We start from the raw sequence: 21912 nt of genomic DNA, 5'->3' as shown, positions 1-21912 counted from the left end.
AAAAAAACAAAACGCTTTTTACATAAAATCAGAATTTAAGGCATTTCAAACAATCACAGCTTTTATTGGATAATCAAAAAGATTTTGACAATGCTGCGTATTATGTCCTGTAGGTAAAATGAGACTGTGCCTGTAAATGGTTACTATGACAACACAGTTTAACAATTTAATATTTAAAAACAACGTTAAAGGCTAAGATGCTCCATCTTGATGACAGTTTGTACAACATGTTGCAAGAAATAAAAACTAATATTTCTACTACTGTATTAAATTAATATCTATAGCATTTGTAGCTAACAAATTAGCATATCATGCTAACATGCTAATGTTCACCTGTTGCCTTCAAAGCAATTTTCTATGGAGACTTAACGATTAGTTCATGCCACAAAAAACTACAGCTGTGTTCGGATGCTACTAGGCTCACACAGTAACAACTACAAAACAGTTATGCTAATGTTTAGCGTGCTAACAGACTAACATCTCCAAATTAAGAAAACTAATGTTTGGTATTATTTATTCCTCCCTGAATTTTTATGTTTAACTTCCAAGCAGCAATTTTAAATGGACCTTACTGTTCAGGTCCATCTGCTGGCCAATCAAGCAAAGTAATATCGTCACTGAACTAGCTTGTGGCATCTTTGGCAGGTACCAAGTCCTGCTGGAAAACATCTGCATGTCCATAAAGCCTTAGAAGGAATTGCTCTGATATTGGTAGACTGCTGGTGTTCAGAAAACTCAGTAGACCAACACCAGCACTTGACATGGTGACCCAGACAATCACTGACTGGAAACTTAACGCTGGACTTTCCATCAGACTGAGACCTGCTAAGTTCAGGGATGGTATTTCGTAAAGTTCAGGAAATGAAATGTTGCGTCTTAGGCCAGTAACTGGTAGGTTACAGGAAAATACCAATGGCTTTCAGGAAAGTATCTGTTGAGTTCCATGACAGATTCTTGGGAAGTGCCTAGTAGGTTCCATGAAAATGCCAGGATAGCACCTGGAAAGTTCCAGTACAGTACCTGGCAGTTTCCAGGAACGTCCCTGGTAAATTCTAGGAACAGTTCCAGGAAAGTATCTGGTACGTTCCCATGATGTTCCAGGTTGGTATCTGGTAAGTTCCAGCAAAGTCTCAGCCCAATAACTGGTAAGTTACAGGAAAGAACCTGATGGTCTCTGGAAATGTTTCTGTTAAGTTGCGAGAAAGGTTCTACGAACATTCCAGGACACTCCCCCACAAGTTTCAGAAAAGTCTTAGGCTAATCACTGGCAAATTTCAGGAAAGTATCTGGTATTTTCCAGAAATGTATCTGGTATGTTCTGAGAACATTCCAGGTTGGTACCTGGTCCATTCTCAATCCAATAACTGGGATGTTACAAGAAAGGTACCTGTAGTTTCCAAGGATGTGCCTAGCAAGGTCCATGGAAGGTTCCTGGAAAGTACCAAGGAGGTTCCAAGACCATTCCAGGACCCTACGTAATAGATTCCAGAAATATTTTAAACCAATAACCAATCAATTTCAGTAAATTATCTGATAGGTATCTGGGAAAAGTCTCAGGAAGGTACCTGGTAAGCTACCAGGGAAAGTTCAGGGAAAGTTTAATCTGTATTATTTAGTGCTATCAGACGTTTTGCATGATACTGTAAGTGTGGCAGAGCACAACCCTTCATTGAAATACGGTATGTAAAAACACAGCAGTCCAACCTGCACTGTGATACTACAGGTAACAGAATCACCTCTGAACTCCGTTTCTGGGAAAGTCATTTCTGTCCTCAGGGATCCAGCCGCTGAGAAAGTTTCATATTTATAGTAAAACAAAGAAGAAGAAACAAAAGAGAACAAAGTGAAAATTAAATATTTACTGCCAGCACAGTGAACAACAAAGTGAAAGAGGAAGAAGCAGTGGCAGCTTAGTGTTTTTGTTTTTTGTCAGAACAGTGGATCTCAAACCACAAACAAACACCTTCTATTAATAGAATCATAATGGATCTACAGTGATTTGGCACATTGATGACAACACAGAAAATGACGATGATGGAGGATCAGAGTGACGCAGGCAGGCGGGAACCAGCATGTTGCTGCTTGTAGTCTTTTAAAAGTTTTCTCACAAGTCCTTCCTCACTGGAAAAGGAAAAATAAAACATAATTCTTATTTAATACCTTTCAGGAAAAACACAAATGACTAAAAAATAGCACTTATTTTATTCCAGCTGCCTGACCCTGTGTGTCTCATTACTGAACTTTTTATATTTATTTTGCATTTATTAATGTCATTTGTCACATGTAAATTCTTGGCTTTTGTATGTTCTGTTGAAAATTGTTGCAAAAATCCTGCATTTATTATCTTTATAAAAATAAAATAATTTTTTACAAATGTGCATTGTCGCCCCCTGGTGGCTCATATTTGTTTCTACACATTAGGCATTTCCTGTTTTTAAACATTTTCAACTTTTAACTCACCAAAATCAGGTATTTGTGTTATTTTAAACTACAAGATGGCAGTTTTAAAATAAAAATAGACCTTAGTTTATTTTTTGGCATCTTAAAATTAAGCGGATTAACTGTTAAAGTATTTTCTGTGTTTATATACAATTTTTAATTATTTAATTTGACATTTTTAGTCAGATAAAATTTCTTATGGGTTATTAGATTGTTTATAATGTGCAGAAAGATTTATTTTGGTTTCAAATAGATTTTAAAAAATGGAGGAAAATAAACAATTAGGTTAAATTTTGTACCCAAGCTAGTAGAAGGACAGCATTTAAATAAGTTTATGCAGACTAAATTTCTTTTTTGTGTCCGTGTTCCAGTTGTTGAATTTCTCTGTGCTCCGCCTGAGCCTCTGAGATCAGATTAACTCGGACGTCTGCTCAACACGGGCTGGAAAACAGCGCCATATAAGCCCGAATGAGGATTTGATGGTTATGTAAGCGAATTCACTGAGGTTTTCCCAGGCTGGAGAGCAAAAGGGAAAAAGTCTGAGCTGAGTCACTCAGGTTGGACGATGACAGCGGGAACTTTTGACCCTTGAAACCGCAACCATCAATTGAGGAAGTATTTTAACGATGAGACAAATTGCATGAGAGTGAAAAACAGGAAGATGATTGTCATTAACAGTAACATCTCATGGCTGCAGGGGAGCTTACTTATCATGAGTCACTGAGTATAATCTACGGGTTTCTATTTTTGTCCCAGAACGTCTGATGAAGGGAAAACCGAATCCCCAGAAGACCCTCAGCGTCTCTGATTTAAAGAATAAGAGAAACAAGTGACTGGAAATGTTTGGAGATGTAATTTAATGCTTACATTTTTATGGATGTTGCAACACAAACAGCTCCAGCTGGGTCGCCTGGGCGAGTCTGTGTGAGGCTGAAAATGTATTAAGGCCACATTTTGTAAAGAAATGTTGAATGTTATTTTAAAAAGCGGGTAGCTTTAAAGGTGTATGTGATAATCTGTCACAGAAAGGAAATATTAGAAGCTACACTGCCTACAAAAACAAAAAAAGCATCTCAGAACTAAAATGTTGGCAACTCCTTATAAACTGATGAGGTTTTACTCAATAACAATAAACTTATTATAAATAATAAGACAATGGTGGGCGCACTTCCGCTAATATGATAATAGAGAAGCTAACTTTTTGTTTAGAGTTTTTGCCAACTTTCAAAACATTTAGCACCTAGCTTCCTGCAAATACATTTTTCTGGATATTTTCTTGGCTGTTTTGCAAACTTTAAGTTGAAAAAAGTTCGACATCTGTGTTTAAAATTTGATTATCGACAGTTAACATTCCTTCAAGCTGTCAGTCGTTTATATCCACGCTCTTATTTTGAAGGAGGTGAATGCTGTTCCGTTTCCTCTCATCACGTTTTGTCCGTTTTTTTTCACAATAACTTTATTTAAAACAGGAAAAGTACAAGAACAAAATAAAAAACGGACAGTTGAGAATAAGATAAACATGTAATTATAGTGCATATTAGTTATTACATAGAAATTAAATGGGTGCTCAAGGGTTGTAGTGTTTCGAGGGCAGATATAATTTAAAGTTAGCGGGTTAGCATTAGCTTCTAAATACCGTGTTGGTGTGACGCATTAGCATCCCAGCATTAGCTTATGCTATATGTTTATGATTAGAGCTAACTTTTTTTTTTTATCCACTGCACATAACATTTTAGCTTAGGGGAGGGGGAGTATCTAGATTTTATTTATGTTTTATTGACTGAGGGGCACTTTTAAAACGTTTTCTTGTGAAAAATTATGAAAATTATATGTCATTTTTATTTTCTCCCTTAAAAATCAACTGGATGGATGGATTTTTATAAAAACAAATCCAGTCTGATGAAATATGAGTCTAAATTTCCTTTCTTCCATCAAGCACAAGTGATAATAAATGAGATTATCTCGAATTTTATTCTAGCTGGTCAGCAGCGTTGCATTTAGCAGAAAGGACCAACGCAGATCTATTAAAAATATAGTGTTTATTATCTGTAACTTGGAACCATTTAGAGGTGTGGATGAAACTGTTTCATACCAAGTAAACATCCAACTCAGAGTCTGACTGGCTCCTGCTGAGCGACGGCAGCGGATCGTCCAGAGCTAAAGTGGAGCTGGAGTCCCTGCGATCTTCACTGGGACAGAAGAAAAAAGATGTTTTAGATTTTTATGCACTTAACATTTTCAGAGTTATCATGTAATGTAATAAGTAGTTACATTACCTCAATTACAGTAATTTGTGGAAAAAAATTACTTTTAGGAGTATATTTACTTTGCTGTACTTTGAGTAATTTTATTATGAATTATTTTTACTCTTACTTGAGTCAAATTTCTGGATATTTTTCTTAATAAATGAAAAACAAACATGTTTTAACCAAAAATTCAGACACACACCTGCAGTTTTTGTAAAGTTTCAGTTTTTTATTGAAAGAAACTGATTTGGAAAAATACAATTCTTTTGCCTGATTTTGTCATTTGTGTTAATTATATGAATTATTGTCATTTTGGTCCTTAAAATACCAAAAGTTCTATTTAACTGTATATTTAGGTCCGTCTGACGATTTAATTTCAAAAATATTAAATAATTGATAATTTGATCAGTTAGACTTTTTACCAAATACTTTTTCACTTTTGAGTAATTTCTTGGACGAATACTTTTTACTTTTACTTGAGTAAAATGTTTTGATACTTTACCCACCTCTGTGCATTTTAGGAGAAAATATCTGCTTTAAAAACACAAACTGTTGTCACTTTAGATGGAAGACCTCTTAATAAAATGATTCCAAAATTATTTTTAAGTCAAAATCAGGTGAATTATATCAGGTGAACCGAGTTCAGTATTTGGGGTTTTCATATCAGGAAACAACGTTTTTTTTCTTCCTGTTATTGTTGAAAACAACAGGATGTAGATGGTTGCCATGGAGACGAAGTACCTGTTTTCAGCTTCCTCTTCGTCGTTTCGGATGGATTCAGTCAGAGCAGATTTGGGAAGAAGATCTGGTTGCTTGGAGGAACTGTAAACTGTTGAAACACCAGAAAGTGAATCAGAAACGCTAAAAAAAAATAAAAATTACATTTAAATAAAAAATGGAGGTAAAGTTTATGTTACAGTTTCCATCCAGGTTGTCCATGCTTTGCGCCTTCTTCTCCTCTTTCTCCTTCTCTTTCTGCGTGGACAGAAACTCCTGAGACGCCGCCTTCCCCACCTGTAGGGAACTCCTCTTCCTCTTCGAAGACGCTCCTCTTAAAGCTGATGTTACAAAAACAGAAAATACAAACTCATGAAACACAAACCGACTATAAACGGAGGGCAAATAAAGCAGAACGTTGAACTTACGATGAAGCTTTCTGAAAACAGTCGTTCCCATGAATTTTAAAAACCTGTCTGCGTAGAAACCGGGCCTGTGGACCGATACGGTGTCCTGTAAGCAGAGAAACGGTCAAATAAAATGTTTTTATGAATCTGTGAGTAAAATAGGTTTACAAACTGACCCCGTCGTGGACGAGAGCCTTCCAGGAGTGCTCAACTTTCTTAATGAACCTGAAGAAAAAACAAGGAAAATTACCAAAGATAAATCAAATTTCAACAGAAAACAATACATAGTGCCTAAAGATCACTTTTAATGATTAATCCGACTAATCATGATCAAAATGATCAACTAATTTAGTAGCCTACTAATTGTTAACAGAGTCAAAAAAGACATTTGGTGAAAGAACAACCAACTGAGAGCGGATATTAAGCCAAAACAGAACAAATGTGTTAAATATGCTTTTAATATTAGAAAAAAAACAAACTTCTTTTTCTGTAAACATTTTCTACCCAGAATTCAAGTGACAGTTTGAAATTCAGCTGGTTCAAATTCTGTAAAATAAAAAAAACAAACAAATCTACTATTAAGCACCTTTTACTGTCCAACTATTTATTGGTCAATTAAAACAAACAATAAACAGATCAGCTCTTCAGCTCTACATTTATAGATGTTAAGATGAGCAAAAATAACTGAGTTTTTCACAAGTTTTTTTTTCTTTGGCAAAAAAAACTCAAATTTTAGGATAAATCTCAGAGGTTTTCTAGAAAAAACAGGGAAGTTTCTGGATTTCAAATGTCAAAAATTTGCAAGAACAAAAAGTTTTGAGTTGCTCTCAGAATTATTTTCTAGGAATAAATTCAAAATTTCAGTTTTAAAAGTGAAGTGGAAATGTTGCTAGAATAAATGTAAATGTTCAGGTTATTGTCAATTTCTTTTTAAAAAGAATTTGGAAATGTCTGAGATTCAAAAGCAAAAAGAAATGTCCAAGTTTCTTTCTTGAAAATTTCTGAGATTAATCTAAAAAACTAAAATTTTCAGTTGAAATTCACTCCTTTGTTCCTAATTTGCTGTCGGTGTTTTTTGTGTTACCTGTATGACTGAAGAATATCAATGATTCCTAAAAAGATGAGCAGGTTTTCATCTTTGTGTTTTGCAGGGATCCCACCCAACCTGGAGAGAGACGTGACCATTATTTTGATTTATTTAAACAGACATAATCACCAGTTTGGTTGGAGAATAATTCGGTTTTTTAATAATGAAAGGTTTGCTCACGTGTCGTCGTCTGCGACCGGCTCTGGGTCCTTCAGGTTCCCCTGGATGGACTCCAGGGCGGTGGAGTAGAGGACTTTCTGTCCCCTCCTGCTGTCGCAGCGGTTCCCTCTGCTCAGCGACTTCCTGTCCAGCACATGGACGCCCAGCAGCAAACTGTAGTCCATGATCTTGAAGCTCTCCAGGACCTGAGGAGCCAGAAGTAAGGAGGAGAACTGAATACCAGCTATTTAAGATTGTTTTGGAGCATCGATGAGGAATTTTCATTAGTTTAGCTAACATTAATGCTAACAGTCATCCTATATAGACCAAAATATACAAGATTTAAAGTTTTTTATTTCAATTTCTATACTAGTGGATTTTTCTGTTTTCAATTCTCTCAAATGTTTGCTACGCTAACTGATAAGTTGTTTTTTTCTCCACTTTTTCTAGAAAATTTCTGAGATTCGTCTCAAACTATTTTGGTGGAATTTTTTTTTTTTTAAATCTACAATTTTCCTAATACAGCATCGTAAATTCACAACAACTAAGACACTAACCACTGGTTAGCCATTAGCCTGACACCAAAGTTTTGATTAGAATTTTTTAGCTTAACAGCAAATAGTTGCTAGCTTGACTCTGATTAGCCATTAGCTTGATTTTAATTAGCTGTTAGCTTGATCAGAATCTAATTTATTAGCCAAGTTAATTCTTCTGTGTTGGTGCAAAGACAGTTTTCACTGCATGTATCATGTTAAGATATATTTGGTGTTTGAACTTTGAAAATAGCCAATGTAACATTATTTAGAGCGAATTTGCAGAATTTAGCTATTAGCAGGTGGTTGGTAAGATCCACTTTAGAAGTATGCATTGAACATTACATCATACAGTTTGAAAAAAAATAACTAAACAGGGATGAAGAGTTAAAGTCCTTACAATAGTTGACATGTGACTTTTTAAAGTATTGTTTGAAGCATTTCTAGTTTAAAAAGATAGAAAATGAACTCTGGGATTCACGTAAGCTGGTATTAAAGTTTGAAAAGGCTAAACCAGAAAGTACAGTACGCTCTAAGCCTCTGAACACAAACAAAGAGACTCTTAACACACCGAGTTACCCAACACACAGACTGATGTTACACACAGCCGACCAGTTAGAGCTGATCAGGTGCTAATTCTTAATCAAGTGGCCATTGTTGTTTCCGTTTTATAAAACAACAGACATGGAAGCAGAGATGTTGGCGCGGCTCAGCCTGCTGCTCTGTTGTGTTGCGTAACGTCATCAAAGTGGGGAATTGTGCGGCGATCATCGGCTTAGCGAGGAGCAAAGAGCGAAACCCGCTGTGGACTGAAGCGATAAGTTGATTGAGACTCAATTTCTTTGAGTGTTTGGTCCGGGGAATTCGATGGAACAACAAGCCGATAGTGGGAATAAGCTCCAGCTGCTGATTCTCTCGCCACTAATGAATACTTCTGTGTAAGCTCAGATTTATTTCTATTAGTGATCAGCTGGAAGCAGTTAGCGTCGCTCCCTTTGTGTTCAGAAACCTTCATTTCTGTATTTTAGAACCACATGATCTCCAGTTAAGTGGAAACATGAAGTTAAAATGTAGATTCTGGAAACTTCTGCAGTTTTTCCTACTGCAATACGATGCAAACGCAACCACTTTTGTGACTTTGACTAGGCCTTTCTAACTAAAACCACTCTGGCTGTAGACTTAGAGTTGTTGTCCTTTTATGTGTCACAATCAGTAATAATCAATTTTACTCAAGTAAAAGTAAAAAGTAGCCGTTCAAGAAATTACTTGAGTAAAAAAGTATTTTGTAAAAAGTATCAAATAATCGTTTAATATCTAAAAATTGCATCATCAGATGGACCAAAGTGCAAATTCAAGTGGAAATTTTGTTATTTTAATGACCAAAATGACAGTAATTTATTAAAAAAAACAAAATCAGTTTCTTTCAATAAAAACTTATAAAACTTTAACAGAACCTGCAGGTGTGTGTCTGTCTGGTGAATTTCTGGTTAAAATGTTTTTGTTTTTCATTCAGTTGTTAGAAAATCCAGAAATTTTACTCAAGAGTAGAAATACTTCATAATAAAATTACTCAAGTAAAAGTAAAAAGTACAACGTAATAAAAATACACGTACAAGACAAATGTTTTGGTATAAATGATATAATTCCTTAATATTTTTCCAACACTAAGGAATTATGTCTTCATAACTAGATCATTTTGGACGATGTTACTTGCAAGTTTTGTTTTATTTCAAGTGGACAACAAAAGATATTTGAATAGAAACTAGACTAAAAAAACCCACTTGGTAAGATTTTATGTTTTTGCAGTGTTGAATTCCACTTTAACATTAGTGGAGCTAATATTCATGATTAGTGCTTTACTAGTAGGTAGTACTAATGGAAAACTGCAAAAAGAAAATATTACCAAATATTTTTCTTTCTATTGCAATTATCTAACATAACTACAAATATTTTTTACCAAGAAAAAGGAGCTTGTTTTAAGTCAATAATTCATTAGTATTGATGAAAAAGTTCTTGTTTTAAGCAAATAAGACATTTTTCCATGTTATAAGATAAAATGTCTTGTTCCACTGGCAGATTTCCTTATAACTAGAAGCTTTTCATCAATATTAAGGAATTATTGGCCAAACAAGCTGAAAAGTTACTTGTAAGTTAGTTTTGTCTTATTTCAAATGTACCGAGTTACTTCCACTAAAACCTTGAGAAATGCTTGGTGATGTTTTGTGTTTTTGCAGTGCGTTGCTGCTCACCCTGCAGTCCCTCTGCAGGGTCTTCATCAGGGCGCTGTAGGTGTCCGGGTCGAAGAAAAGCCCGTCCTGGTGCATCTCCTGGAAGTCCAGGTCTTTGTACGTTGGCGAGTTCTTCACGCGCTCCTTGCGTGAAGCGCGGCGTTTGTAGGAAGAGCCTTTCAGGTCGTACTTGAAGTGCATCTTTATGGCTCGAGGCAGAACGTTGTTCATCACCACCATGCGAACCGTCACGCCGCCGCACTGGATGCAGTACAGGCCGTAAAACTTGGGCAGCAGCGTCCGCGGGTTCTGGTTCAGATTCTGAAATGAGAACCAAACAGGGAAGACGACATGAAGACACGGTGGAGTTCAATGGTTTCTTTTAAGCATTTTTTCCCCTAGAAATTCCTTCATTTTTTCAATGTTTTGTTCAATTAAAATAGAACAAATCTTAAACATAACCCAATTAAATATAAAAAACATTTTTAAGTTATAATTTCTTTAATTTAAACCAAAAAATGCTACACAGATTATTCTGATCTCAGTTGTATTTTTTATATTTTGTGTTTTTAATATGCACCACTGAATGATATTGTTTATTTTTACATGCTTTTTTTAATTCTGATGTTTTTATGTAATAATGTAATAAAAGTTGGTTCTGCACCGTCTTTCACCTGGTGCTGAATGACGAAGTGAATCTTAGTCTTATAAAAAAATAAACTGGAAATAAAATGTTTCTTTTAGGTGGGAAAGTTTCATTATTTTCTCCATGTGTGGATAAAGATTCTCTGGAGCCAAAACTTTAGAAATGACTGTTTTTCATCAGTAACTTCGATTCTTTAGATCCAGTTATGTGTTGCTTTTTCATATCTTTTAGCCTACTTCAAGTTGTCAGAAGGGTTCTATTGAAGGATTTCACAGGGCAGGAGGTCTATTTATATCAGGTCTGGATTTGGCTTGTGAATTTAAAGAGGACCTATTATTCAAAATTCACATGTTGCATATTTTTATATTTCCATTTCTACTGCTTCTAAAAACAGCAAAAGCACTTAAAAAAGCAAAAACCCACTCAGTTTTTAGTTTCTGGAAAATGAGCCGTTTCAAAAATCTTCTGAATGTCACGTCACAAATCAGCAGGCACTGACCGTTACCTAGCAACCCCAGCGGAATTCAGTCCTGTTACCTAGCAACCCCAGTAGAGTTCCAGGATGTTTGGTCAGCTGGTTTTACCGCTGTATGCCATGTAAAATGGCTGTTGGAAAAGACAAGTGTTTAGTTGTTGACTTAGCATGCAGAAACCACTGCTGGTTATGAAGAAGGCTCCACTTCTGCTATTCAAAGATGTTCGGTTGTATAATTGTGCATCTGTTTGCATCCATTTTCATGTGCGAGTGTAAATGTTGAGTTCAGGGGTTGAGGCCAGCAGCAGCTTATTTGGATTTAAAGTGACATGACACCCTAAAACTGCTAAAATCTCATTATCCAAGATTTATTTTGTGCAAATAATGTAATGAACATGTTTTGTATAGGCCACGGACCGATCCTAACCTGTTCAAAGAAGCATAATAGGCTAATTTAAAAGTATATTTCTCAGTATATTCTTTCCTTATTAAATAAAATGTTGATTTGAAAACAGCTTTCGGTTTTCATTCTGGTTATAAATGTGATCTGAAAGATTTAAGTGCAAGAAAACTGCAAAGTGCTTTGTGGGAAGCCGAGCGTCTTGTGATGTCACTGCTGGGAAACGTTTGACTCAGCAACCCACCATGTAGTAACCAGGAAGCAGCTTCTGCAGAAACTCCGCCTCTTTGTGCTGCACCGTCTTGATGATGAACTCGTCGTCGCTGGTGAGGTAGAACCAGGAGCTGCTGGCGCCGGGGTTGGACAGCTCTATCAGCGGCTCCTTGCAGATGGAGTACTGAGACAGAGTGACGCAACAGTCGGACCATTTCGCAACCAGTTGCAAGGAAACTCACATCACCATGGTGACGAGTCAGTTTGACGTTGTGGTTTCAGCTCACCAGATAGTCGTCAGGCTTGATCCCAAACAGCTCCCTGAAGTAGCGGAAGGCCAGCGGTGCGTACGTTTTCAGACGGAAATCTGGGAAGTGATGCGCCGGAGTCAGGTTGCTGCCATCACTGGAGATCATAGTAATAAAAAATGGTGGTTAGTTAACTGGTGAGGCTGTTTGACCAGTCGAAGAGGGTAAACTAAGCATTGCTAAAGTGTTTTCCATGGCATCACATTTCCAGATAATGTCTGACCAAGAATGACGGCTTGTTTTTGTAAAATTAAACCAACACTGTGCATAAACGTGCGTTTTCCTCCGGTAATTTGTTCTACATTGAAGGATTCAAGCTTAAGCAAAGAAATGTTCAGAAATATTTCATACAAAGTAAATTGTGCCACAATCACTGGCGACCAAAGACTCTTACGTTTCAGAAGGTTGAAGTTAAACCTTTCACTTTCTTATCTTAGTGTCACAAAAATGTTTTCTAGTCAATAGATCTGGATAATATTATTGCCAAATATTTCATTTTGACTAATAAAGTTGGTTTTCCACCTGGTGAATCATTTCTGCCATAAATTGTGGAATATTATTCAACTCAAACATCCATTTTCACTTTTCCAACAGAAATAAACTAGATTTCCACCTAAAATACCCTGGTATTATCACACTAAGAAATGTCAGCTATAACTGCACTGTATCTGCAATGCAAGTCCAAATTATACATTTATGTTTGTGATGGTAGGACAGAAAGTCTTATTTATACCTCAGAGAAACAGGAAGTTCGATCTTTTAGGAGCTTTACCTCAATTGATTTGGTTTAAAATAATTATTTAGCTTTTTTCCCTCCACGTTATGAATAGACACAAATTAATAAGCAGATTATTTCATTATGAGACTATGCAACAGCAAATAAAACATTAAATCAGTCCATGTTTGACCAGTTTGTATGCTAATCCATTCTAGATCCATTTAAGAAGTAATAGAAAATTTCTTCAGAGTGCAGCCGCCCCCACAGGATGCGCCGCCCTGGGTGGTGAGCCACTTCACCCTTAATAAAATCCACCAGTGGGTAACTGAGCTTGAACTATTCTCAATCCTCTGAGGAAAAACAGTCAAATCTCCATTTACTATACAGGATAAACAAAATGTGAGAACACGGGTTGTTTTTCCACTCATTTCTGCACTAAAAGGCTGTTTTTTATTTAGTTGAAATTGATTTAAATCTATTTGTACTGTATGTAAATATTTACCTGGGTAGGAAGACGGTTTCTACCATGGAGAAGTCCTGCATCAGAACATCTCTGTCGGGTTTGGAGCTCAGGTTTCCAACAGCATAGCCGATTCCCAGCTGGATGGCTCCTTTCAGGGCCTCTGGTGTGGGCTGACAAACACATTTAGAAATTTAAAAAAAACTAATTAATTTTTCTTGTCTCCACGCATAACCTTTACACCCCCCCCTCACGGACAGGCTATATTTAGCATCTGCTAACATTTGGTCTAGTTAAAAGTGTCGGGATTAGCAGGTTTCCCTCGGGATAAATCATGTTAATGACTCTGTTGACTCCCTCAGCTGGACGTGGCTTCCTGTTAATTAGCTTGTAAACGTGTTCAGCGGTGGCGGCGACTCATAAACAGACAGAAATGTTCGGATGTTTAGCCGCTTTCAGCCTCACTGGGCCCGTGTTGCTGTTTGGAATTATGCTAACGTGTAGCCGCTAACGGCTAGCACCACTTGCTAGCTGAACGTTAGTGTAAATAGCTTAGATCCATTTCGGGGAAAAACACGATATCATGTTCCTCTCCACATATACTGGACTAGTTCTGCATGTAATCTGATCTTATCTGTGTCCATTTGTATTTTTAAAGTGACACTCATCTATAGCCTGCAGCTTTTTAAAGCTAGCTTGCATGAACAAGAAGGAAATAAATAAAAAAAAGTTATTATTTTACATTTGGCAACATAAACGCCCAAAACTATACAAAATTATTAGCTTTTACTGCAGAGGACAACTGAACTTGTTAATTTAACCAAGAAAGAATAAAGCAGACATCTATATTTCTAAGTGCTACCAAATAATGAAATGTAATGTTTAGCACTGTATGGTATTAAGTCTCAAAATAATTAAAGGAAACTACATTTGATTTAGGGCAGTTCATAGATTAGACAAAGTTAGGAAAATGTTGTTTTTATGAGATTTTGATGGTTACAGTTAGCCTAAAAATAACTCCTAATTTTAATCTTGAATGCTTCAACAATTCAGTTAATCGGCTTATGAAAAATCCCCCCAGAAATGTTTATTTGAAAAAGTTTAATATTGACCTAAAAGAAAAAAATACTCACCAGTTTACACAGTGATCTACAGCTGTTATTTACATACTTCTACTTTCAAAACCAATTATAACAAGACATAATCAGGTTGCTGGAGGTTAGTTTTGAAAACCATGATGACATCAGTACCGTTCATTGTAAAAAATGGTTCCAACTTGTTCAGCAGGTCAGTTATTATATACAATCATCAGCAGGAACTGTCCTAATTCTTTGTATCATGAATTCAACAGATTTGTAAAAATATTTCAGACATTTTGGCCGTTTTAATGATCATGCAGCTGCTGCAGATTACACCAAAGTAGAATTGAAATGTTCATATTTTTATTTCTTAGATATTATGGTGCTTTTCTGCACTGTCCTGTTTTATTTCTGTTAATCTTTTGTTCTGTCCACTTTCTGCCGTAGCAGCTTAAATTTCTCACTCGTGGGAAATAATGGATTATCTTATCTAATAAAACTCTATTGATTGAAATCTTCTAAATAGAGTAAAGTGAAATCATTGTTGTTTAAATGGCTAAACCTTTTAAATATTTTGGTCTGATACTAAAACATTTGCATTGATAAATGACTCTCACATGACACTTAATGAGAAAGTTGCACCTAACATTTCAACATTAAAAATACTGTCAATAATTAAATATGTCTGAAATAGTAGTTTAAAAATCCACTAGAAAGTCAAAACTAATTTGACAAATGATGGGATTTTATTAAATTTTTTTTTTTACCTTTTTGTGATCCTTTGAGGTTTTAGAGGTTTTGGTTCCTCTTCCTTCCTTGTCGACAGTCTCTGTTGACATCTTTTGGATTTAGAGAACTTAATCAAAGGGAAGCTCGGCTGTTCTTCCTCCAACTTTCACTGACTTCCTGGTTTTTTTTGCGCTCACTAATGAATGAACCAACGATGCACAGCTTTACGACTGATGGGCTTCATGGAAACTTCATTTCCCCAGCTGGCAGCTCCTGTTGAGAGAAGACATTTGCATAAAGATAATTATATCAGTTTAGTTTGTAGAAACCAAAAGAAGATGTTAATTATTTTCCTTGCATGGAGCCTGACCTTGTACAGGCTGTTCTGTCTGAGCTACTCCATAACTCTGAGGTACTTTTCAGTTTTTGTAAGCCTTTAGCTCCAGAATCCTCCACAATAACCCTCGGTCCCAATTAAAGAGGATTGTAAAACCTGTTACACACAGAAAATCTCCCACTTTCATAACAATGAGCAGCAATCAGGGCTTACAGCTTAGATCCTGAGTTTCCCAAAACGCAAACGGGACAAAACAAAGGTTTGTTCATGACTGAGAAGTTTCCTCATCTCTTGGCTCTGAAGGTTCTGGATTCAAATCCAGATTCTGGATGAGGTGAGAGAAGAGAAGCTCTGTTCAACTGATCTAGCAGAAAAAAACTATTCATAAATACAACAGAAGGAGAGAAATTGTGAAGTTTCAAAAGAACTGGCTATTCAGGGCATCATAATTTGTGAAAAATCTGTTTAAAGTTAAATATGTTTTCCATGCATGTATTTTACTCTTGAACTCTTAAGTTTTATTTATTATTTAACATTTTTCATCGTTTTAGCATAATAGTAAAGGAGTGAAAGGAGCCTGTAAGACAGCAAATGCTAACATCTACTAGCTAACAACGGTTTTATCCAGTAAATAGTGAATCTTAACATGTTTACAGACATGAAAGTTAAATAAACAATAAATACATTTCTGGAAAACCTTCCAGCATCATATTTGTTTTTATTTCATTTACCAAATTCACACATGGCTATTGTAATTTTGTACTAACCTAGCTTAGCTAACTAGCATTAGCTTAGCCAGCTGTTTTCTGGTAAGTAGATTAAAACCTGAAATGAAGCAGTTTGTTATATTGTAAAAACTCAGTTCTGTTTTTCATCAGGAGCAAAATAATGAGTTTTATTCGCCTGTCAGTTATTCTTAATCACATTGATGCTCCAGACATCGATTAAAGTTTTATCTGGAGCAGAAATAGTGATCTGCTTCATGAGATGGTTAATCTACACTCTTGAGTTAGATTAATTAGTTATTTAATTTGGTAAAGTTATTAACACTCTTATGCATTACTGAACCCAGATTATATTTGGAAAAGGCCATTTTTTTTAGTGATATTTACTTTTTTCCCCAAATTAGTTTCACAAAACATTTCTGTAGTTGAACTAAGTTTTTTATGGAACCGACATGAATTTCTTTCACTTTTCAATGTATTTTAATCCTCATTTAACCCATTTCTTTCCAGCTGTTTTTTAATTGGCTACAAACCCATTTAGTTAAAACCAGAACATAATTCTATAACAAACCACCAGAAATTATGAAACTAATATTTTTTTCTACTCATTTTTTTGTTTCTTTTGGTGTCTGATGTAAGAGACACTTTCTTACTCAACACCTTTTGTTTTAAAAATATTTTTCAGATTAAGCGTTTTGAAGCGATGAGTAAACTTGCAGAAAGCAGCACAGACAACCAGAGAAGCTGTTTATTTTAAGGTTCTGCTTCAGGATGTGGTTTTGTGGCTTTGACTCGAGGAGAGGTGAACTGGGTCGAGGAGAGTCGTCAAGAGAAAGATAAACGTTTTTCAGGGATCTGTTCTCACAGCTTGACGTTAGTTTCCATATTGATATTCAAGGCAGAAAAACCTGAAGGGAAAAATAAACCGTTCATAAACATGTGACCCAGTGAGAGTTTTAGGTTTCTGGCTGATGGTTTGGTTTGTAGATGGTGTAGCAGATTAAGAGGGAAGTAAAAGTGAACTTAATGATAAATAAACAACAACTTACATATGGAGCAACAGCAGATAAACAACAGGGAGCGGTTAATAACAGAGAATAAAAGAGAGGAGGTTAAATACTGGGAGAGAGACGCTGGAGCCGATTGGCTAACAGGATGCAGGTGTGAAAAGAGAGAGAGAACATAATCTAAGTAAAACAATGCAAAACAATCTTTACCAAATTATTTTGGGTGAAGTTTCTACTCCAAACATCTTAGTACACTTGAAATAAATAACGTTTCCATAACAAGTAACTTTTCAGCAAGATATAGGAGTTTGTTTGGAGTCAGTAATTCCTTCATATTTAGGAAAAAGTATTACTTTCACTGGCAGATTATTTCTTTTACAACATTTGAAAAATGTCTCGTTATAAGTGAAACAATCTGTATGGTTCTAAAATTAAAATTAAGGAATTATTTACTTAAAATAAACTTCTTTATCTTGCTGAAAAGTTACTTGTAAGTTAGTTTTGTTAGTTTTGCACTAAGATATAAAAAGATTTTTGCAGTGTTTCCTCAACAATGACAATAACTCTGCCCCACAATGTAGATAAAAATAAGTCTTAATGGGTTTTTTAAAGTGGAATTTTAAGCTAATTTGTTGTCATCATACAATCTTTTCCCAGAATAAAATACAATATTTGAATTGTGGGTGAACTGATCTAAAAATTTGGGCCAATATCAATATCTAATATGAAACATTTTAAATGTTTTTATCCTTCTATTTTTGCCTAAAACAAAACCACACAGCTGTTTTTTGGCAATAAGCTCATGTTTTTGATGTCAAAAACCTTCGGAATGTCGAGTCACAAATCAGCAGGCACTGCCCGTTACCAAGCAACCCCAGCTGAGCTCATCCCGTTACCTAGCAACCCCAGCTGAGCTCACCCCGTTACCTAGTAACCCAACTGAAGCTCCAGCATGCTTGGTTTTACCTCTGCAAAATGGCTACTGGAAAAGCCGAGACATAATTCAAGTAAGGAAACCATAAAAGTTATTTTTAGTTATTTCCCCTCATGGTGAAATGCTAATAACAAACAGAAAACACTTTGTGGAAGAAGAAACAAAATGAACAATCGACCCGATGAAGAAGTGTCAATTCTGGGTTCTGAAAGTGAGGAAGTTAGCGCTGATGTGACCTTTACCTCAACTGTTACCTCAACATCAGGTTATATAATGTAAACAACAACCATTATACAATCTATCTACTGTCTGTTGGAACAATGATTCTTAATTTAACTTGATTCCTTGAGTTAATTCAAAAACAACCAACTTGGTGTTTGATGACTGTTCTCATAGAGGCAGACTGGACTCTAATAATGGCCGTTCACTGGTTTGATCCACTCAGACTGGAGGATTTGAATGGTTTAAGGTTTACAGTTGTTGAGTTTTGCTAGCTCTGATGCTAATTCAGCCAATTCCACCACAGCAGGGATTCGGTCAGAAAGCCTGCAGGACATCAGTAGATTTTAAACTGGTTACTGTAATCTGAGTACAAAGTAAACGTAATTCTCACAAGTGGAGAATGTGGGGAGAGGACTTCAAAATAAGAGCATGAATATAAACATCTACATACATGAAGAATTCTTAGGAGTTTATAACAAAAGCTTCAACACCGACGTTGAACTTTATTCAACTAAAGGCTAAACAGCAAATTAGTGCTTTAGAGTTAAGGGGAAGCTAGTGTGCTAAAAAGTTTTAAAGTTAGCAAAAGCACTAAATGTGCTAATTAGTATATAAACAGAAGTGTGCCCCTCCCATCTGTCTTTCTTGTTGTTAAATCATGAACCCTAACAGAGGTAGTGACGCCTCCAGAGCTCTACATGTTGTTCTCGGTTCTTTGGGACTTTTTTGATGAGGTAATTTTGATGAGCCAAACACTTCCTGGTTTCTCCATTTGTGCATACTGGTTCTCTAAAATCCTGAAACTGTAAAATGACTTTATGTTTCATCTCGTCTTGTATTTCCGTAGATTGGAGTATGATTTGTGGCCTCAACACATTGTACACTGCATCTCTACTGGAACTGACCCAAAACGTTTTGTTTAATCTTCAAGTTATTCTCCCATCTCATAGTTTGATATATTCGGCTCCATTTGGGACCAAAATTGCAACATTTGATACATTTTCAGCCTCTGTGGGTCACCTTCAAACGGCACTGAGTCAAACCGACCAAATCTTTTGAAAACTCTGTTCCCCTCCTCGCCTGTGGTGGCGCTGCACCAAAAACTACTGAAGGAAACAAAACAAAAACCTCTGAAGAAGACACAACGTGAAACTTCCTTCTTCATGAAATGCAAACAAAAATGGAGTGGCGTCAGATTTTACTGGTTGTAGAATTTTATTTTGTTTTTGGTAAAAGACCACAAGACTTTTCTCCTGCTAGCTTTAGACTCACATGTTTGTTTTGGGTTAAATTACCCAGAATGCTCTGTGTTGTAGTCCTCTACCTGCTTCTAGAGCAGCATCCGATCCTCTTGCTGTTCACATATGCTTTGAATCCCAACCAGAGTTCACTTCAACTGAACCCAGACCGAGGTTTCGGGTTTTTGGTCTGGTTGCGCGTTCGCACCTCCCCAAATGAACCGGACTTTCTAATGGATTAAAGCTGACTAAGGAGTTAATTCAATTTGTTTGATGAGACAAAACAGTATAGTAATGCATTTCTGATTGATCTCTCTGTTTGAGGAACTGTAAGTTTTATTTCATAATCCTCTATTTTTAGTTTTGAATTTGTATTTTTAAAAGTTACACCCCGGCGTTAAACCACAACTCCTGTAGCTGAAGTATCTGTGATGAAGAGGCCTGCATTAGAGCTGGGTGTAAACCGCAAACAGGCCTGTATTTAACTAAACGCTCAGGTGAGGGAGAGCAAATATTTAAACCTGCCTGCTGCCTTTACATGTATGTAAATGTCAGAAAGTGCTCCTTTCACGCTGGCAGCAGATATTTTACTTTTTTAGAGTCTGACTGAGGAAGTGGAGCTGATTTCCTCTTGTGATATAATCTTCAGCTCATGTTCTCGCAGCGGGACGCCCAGCCGACGGGCCGGACGGCGGCTGAGTGGAACCGGCCGGGGAAACGTCAACCCAACAGCCGGCAGGTAGAGGCTGGATGTGTGAGGAAGAGGAGACGTCTTACCTGAAGCGTCAGGATGCTGAGTTCTGGCGTGAGGAAACTCCAGCAGCAGGTTGACGTGAGCTGAGCTGCTGAGAGACGAAGAGCCGACTGCTGCTGCCACTGTAAGGCATCCTCACCACTTCCCCTCCGTCTTCCTCTGTTCGCGCCTCTCTCCGCCCACCTGGTGTGCTCATCCTCGTCTGAGTTGGAGTTTTGATCTGCTGCAAACACTGAATTTAAAAACACACCAGAACCTCCTGAACAGGTTCTGCAGAACCAGGTTCTGGAGGTTTTATTGGAAAACAAGTCCAAACTGCATGGCCCAACAGGTTGTAGACACACTTTCAACAGCAATGACTCTGACCACCACAGCATTTCATTCAGGTGGAGGTCTGGCCTTTGACTAGACCATTTCTGCACCTTGATTCTTGTGTTCAGCTTTCAGTTTTCCTGTTGATGACCCAGTTTGATGAAAGATTCACAGATCTGTTAAAACCCAAACGATGACGTAAAAGTTTGCTGAATTAAGAGCTTAATTTACTGGAATGTGCAAGAAAACTTCCAGGAGTTTATAAATTCATTTCCAGTTTGGAGGCAGCGCTAATTAAAAACCCTAAAGAACAAATCATAAACATTAATTCCACTAACGCTAAAGTGATTCACCAACCCAGTATTTAGCACTAGCTAATGCTAAAGCACTACTCCAACATGATATTTAGCAGTAGCTAACACAGTATTTATCATTAGCTAGCTCTAAAGCGCTACACCAACATAATATTTAGCAGTAGCTAACACAGTATTTATCATTAGCTAGCTCTAAAGCGCTACACCAACATAATATTTAGCAGTAGCTAACACAGTATTTATCAGTAGCTAGCTCTAAAGCGCTACACCAACATAATATTTAGCAGTAGCTAACACTAAAATGCTACACTAAGGCTTTTAGCCTAAACTAATGCTAAAGTGCTACACCAACCTGGTGTATTTCTTCAAACCTCAATAGTAGCTCATGGAGGAGTTGGATCTCTTCACAGATTATCTGTCTCGTGCCGTACAGTCATGACATGGTGACGTTTTTCACAAATATGTAAAAACTTATTTTTTAATAAATGTTACACACTGCAGCTATAAATGCCTGAATTTGTTCAGTCAAAGTACTAAATCTGCACTGAGAATCCACAATTTATTCTGAGGGAATAGGCAAAGCATCATCTTTTAATTTTACAAAAAATGTTTCTTATGATTGGAAGTGATGTTAGTGTTCAAGTCCTGACTTGAATCTGATGGATTCAGATAAATATGATTCTGACCTCAAAGATTTGAAGCTTATCGTTAAAGAGAAAGATTCAAAATATCAACAACATGCAGAAAGCTGAACAGCCATTAAAGAAAAGTTTGACTGCTTTCATACAAAAGAAATCAGTCTGCTGTGATCACTGAGAAGGGTATAAAACATTTTCAAAATGGTCTTTTAATAAAACCTAAATAAAACTCACTAATCCTGCTTTTATCTAATTGTTACTCTAAAACACTCCAGTATCTTCCATATTTCAGGAACGGTTGGGAGTTTTTTTCTGGTATTTTGGTTTAAGTTCCTCTTTAAAATGTTAAAAACTATTGAATTTTAACTCTAAACTGGGGACTTTATCAGCCTGTCATCAGATGTGTTCGCTGTACTGTACTGAATTTAAATCAAACATGTTTTCTGTCTTCCTCAGACGTTTCACCAACATCTTTAACCACAATATTGTGAAACTTTGAGCCAAAACTCAAAAACTGAAGGCAATTTTTTCTTGTTTTTAAAAACCAACAGCATATCCCATTATGAGACCCTTTCCTAACAGATTTT

The 21912-nt window shown here is 36.4% G+C and overlaps 2 protein-coding genes across 3 annotated transcripts in view; one reads left to right on the top strand and one right to left on the bottom strand.

Annotated features, from left to right (window-relative positions):
• Positions 1 to 21912, top strand: part of LOC114149750 (protein NLRC5-like) — a 1536511-nt gene that overhangs the window by 660925 nt on the left and 853674 nt on the right. The window lies entirely within an intron of this gene.
• Positions 1845 to 20205, bottom strand: pip5k1ba (phosphatidylinositol-4-phosphate 5-kinase, type I, beta a). 2 transcript variants are annotated; one of them, XM_028025878.1, is made up of 15 exons: positions 20085 to 20205; positions 14883 to 15117; positions 13079 to 13209; positions 11838 to 11955; positions 11582 to 11734; positions 9838 to 10137; positions 7077 to 7261; positions 6894 to 6974; positions 5986 to 6034; positions 5831 to 5915; positions 5603 to 5743; positions 5427 to 5514; positions 4532 to 4628; positions 3307 to 3369; positions 1845 to 2121 (listed from the first exon to the last, which is right to left on the bottom strand). In XM_028025878.1, exons 2-15 carry the CDS (start codon positions 14952 to 14954, stop codon positions 2119 to 2121), a joined length of 1566 nt encoding a protein of 521 aa, XP_027881679.1. In that variant the 5' UTR covers positions 14955 to 15117; positions 20085 to 20205; the 3' UTR covers positions 1845 to 2118. The 2 variants fall into 2 exon arrangements, with proteins under 2 accessions (XP_027881679.1, XP_027881680.1); XM_028025879.1 differs by lacking the exon at positions 3307 to 3369 and having other exon boundaries at positions 20085 to 20204.

The sequence above is a fragment of the Xiphophorus couchianus genome, chromosome 8 (genome assembly GCF_001444195.1).
Source record: "Xiphophorus couchianus chromosome 8, X_couchianus-1.0, whole genome shotgun sequence".
Lineage (NCBI taxonomy): Eukaryota > Metazoa > Chordata > Actinopteri > Cyprinodontiformes > Poeciliidae > Xiphophorus > Xiphophorus couchianus.
The sequence above is the reverse complement of the archived record's forward strand: the minus strand, read 5'-3'. Positions and strand labels throughout refer to the sequence as shown.